This window comes from Nannochloropsis gaditana (genome assembly GCF_000240725.1).
Source record: "Nannochloropsis gaditana CCMP526 unplaced genomic scaffold scaffold075, whole genome shotgun sequence".
Classification (NCBI taxonomy): Eukaryota; class Eustigmatophyceae; order Eustigmatales; family Monodopsidaceae; genus Microchloropsis; species Microchloropsis gaditana.
The window spans coordinates 5665-8598 of record NW_005803878.1 but is presented as its reverse complement, the minus strand read 5'-3'; the positions used below and the strand labels follow the sequence as shown (position 1 = coordinate 8598).

The following is a 2934-nucleotide window of genomic DNA, read 5'->3' as shown; positions in this document are numbered from 1 at the left end:
CCAAACTGGCGCCCCCGTGCAATGTAACAGCCATACCCGTGAGTCGATTTTCCCTCGAGCCTTCGCCCTCTTTCCCTCCCTCCGTCCTCCCCTCCCTCCGTTCTGTCCCTCCTCCCTCCGCTTTCCCACCCTCGTCCGGCTCCGACGCCTGAACCTCCCTGCTCCCAGTCTCCTCCTTTTCCCTTCTTGCCATTTCCTTGAATGAAGCCCTCAGACGGCCCATCTCCAGCTGACACACCGACTTGAGACTCCGAGGGAAGGGGGGAGGGCGCGATGGAGGAAACTTCGTCTCAGCCGCAGCAGCGGCTCCTTCCCGGGCCAGACGGTCCTTGTCTTTTCCCCGCCAAAAAGAAGCCTGTTTCTGCCATGCATCTTGAAGATTCGTACCAGGAATGCTCGTGTCGTCGTCCTTGCCGCGATCAGGGAACCAGATCCTGTCGACCCTGCCATAGACTGGGGGACATGCGGAGGGTCGCCTCAGTCGGCCCAATAGGAGGAGGTGAGGCCTCCCGCCTAATGAGCCGTGCGCCGTACTCCAGTGCGTGCTAAGGAAGCAAGGAGATGTTCTAAAGGGTGGAAAGAAGGAGTGGGCAGATGGATTGGGGAGGGCAAAAAGGACGAAGGGGAAGTCCCATGCATGGAGAGAATGGTAAGGAGAGGAACGAAAGGGACAGAGGTGAAAAGGGTGTACGAAAAATTATAAAGAACGTCATTCGGGATATGACAACGTACTTACGTACTCAATGATACACTTCGTTTTCGACAGCAAAAAATCTTCTAGATATTCGCACAAAAGGACATATCACAGTAACGAAGGGAGCTGGAATAGAAAGTTTTTGTAATCAAACAAATGAGAAAGCCGCACACGATGAAGGTTTGCGCCCACGCGTACATTTGTGTGGAACTTATTATTTGTTGTGGCAGTAAACTTGAGGTTGATGTGCCGGGAGCGGGCAAAAAATAGGCTTGAATGCAAGGCAGAATTAGCATCATCGCGTAGACCAGGAGGTTGGAAGGCGCGCGTATGCGTGCCTTGGTGTGTCGGAATCTGTGGCAAAACTTCCACTCATAGTTATAGCGGCATTCCATGGTAACGCTTGTATAGGACGGCACAGTTCTCCTACAGTTTTTGTCTCTATTGATGCAGCTACCCCGACATACCGAGGCGGTAAAATCTCTGTTCTGCCTGTGTGAAGAGGAGCCAGGTAAGGATTGATCCTTGAACATTTTCAAGGACCCAAAGATTCGAGACATACAAAGAGTAGACCCAGCATTATCCGTGGCATTACACAGCTATTCAAAAAATTTGATGCTACAAATCGTAACCTCATTTTGTAAGAAGCGGTTTGCGGCAACGGCAAGGGCGATGGAGCGACCACACGCGCTGCATCCTCAATTTTTTCCCCGTATGCATCCACGCCACCAAACAAAGGATTGCCGTGTAGGCACCGTTGTAGGCACCGTTGCTCCGTGTCTCAAATTGTATATTGAGAAAGTCGTCTTGACACACTTCATTTAATGGACACGCCAATTAAAGAAACAGAGGCGTCGGCGATTGATTTTTGCTTGCCGTTAATTGAATATAGAAGCGTACGCGTTACTCATACAAGAAATTAAATTATCTCGATTATATTATAAGGACATTAATGCCACTCGACTGACTTCACAAAGTAAGAACAATTTGTACATGTGTGCTGTTCCTTCTACCCTGACCTCGCCTTGTGCCCGTATTTACAACCACTCCTCTTGCAGCAACGGGCGTCGTCCACCCTCTCCCCGGGTGGGACGACGCCTTTGATGGTAATTCTCGTAATAATACCTCCCAATATACCCCAACGCGCTCAATATAATGACAACACTCAAGAAAACTCCAAATTTCTGTCCTCCACTTAACCCCGTGGGTAGGCTGCCGTCCCCGTTGCTCGCCGTCGGCGCGGGCGTCGGAGGTGGGGAGGGGGAAGGTGCAATGGATGGAGCCAGGGTGGGCGGGGCAGTGGGGACATTAGAAGGTTTTGAAGTTGGTGAGGTGGTCGGGGCAGTGGTTGGGGTGGCAGTGGTGTTGGAGGAGGGAGGCGGGGTCGGTGCTATGGTGGGAGATACGCTCTGTGCGTCCGCTGAGATTGCAGACGCCTTCACCGCTGTCCTTACTCCTGATTCGGGCTCAATTGCCCTTTCAATGACATCAATTTTCTGTCCTTCCATTGCGTTGCCCTGGGGATATATTTGCGTCAGATAGTGCAGCAATTGTACGAAGAGTACCGATGCTTCTAATGTGTGGACAAGTGTTTGAAAGGAGTCTACACACACCCCATAGATAACGCACTTGCACAAAAGAAATATCCTAGCATTTAGTTTGCACACTTACACGAAAGTCTAGTCAATGCACTACTCAAAAACCGATTGACGGACCTTATTGTGGGATTTGCCCCCCTGGAAAAATCCCGCCACTGCAATAGCCTCACGCAGGCCCTCGGCACTTGCGAGGGAGGACGGCTGAAAAGGTTGCCCATTGACAGGTATAGCAATGCAGATGCAAGAGGCGAATGTCAGCAGGGTAAAAAGCGAAGGAATACCGCGGCGCTGTTCGTATCCGGAGTACATTCTACCGATACCAAAGTTTCCTGTCTGGGGGTGGTTCTGCATTTGAATAAAGGACGAGTAAATACAGTCGAAGGCTCCATGATACCTTTCACAGAACAATCCAAGCCCTTTTCTACACCTCTGGTGTCCAGACGGTGTGATGCCCGAGATTTTTACGCGAAGCACACGGGCACAGACGTAATACTTGTGACAGTGGTGGACGTTGTATGGGCCTGGAATGTCGACGCGCGTGCTCTGGCCAAAAACTCATATATCCCTTCGTTTCGCTGGACATGAAAAGCTTAAAGCTCAAAAGGGGTCTTTCTGTGCGCTCACGCAGCCATGTTTCACGGC

The 2934-nt window shown here is 51.0% G+C and overlaps 1 protein-coding gene across 1 annotated transcript; it reads right to left on the bottom strand.

Moving 5' to 3' along the window:
- Positions 1–2002: 2002 nt before the first annotated feature.
- On the bottom strand, positions 2003–2637 carry NGA_0547800 (uncharacterized protein; the record flags this gene model as incomplete). The annotated part of the gene is made up of 3 exons (XM_005855903.1): positions 2410–2637; positions 2306–2322; positions 2003–2150 (listed from the first exon to the last, which is right to left on the bottom strand). Exons 1-3 carry the CDS (start codon positions 2599–2601, stop codon positions 2003–2005), a joined length of 357 nt encoding a protein of 118 aa, XP_005855965.1. The 5' UTR covers positions 2602–2637.
- Between the last annotated feature and the right edge of the window lie 297 nt (positions 2638–2934).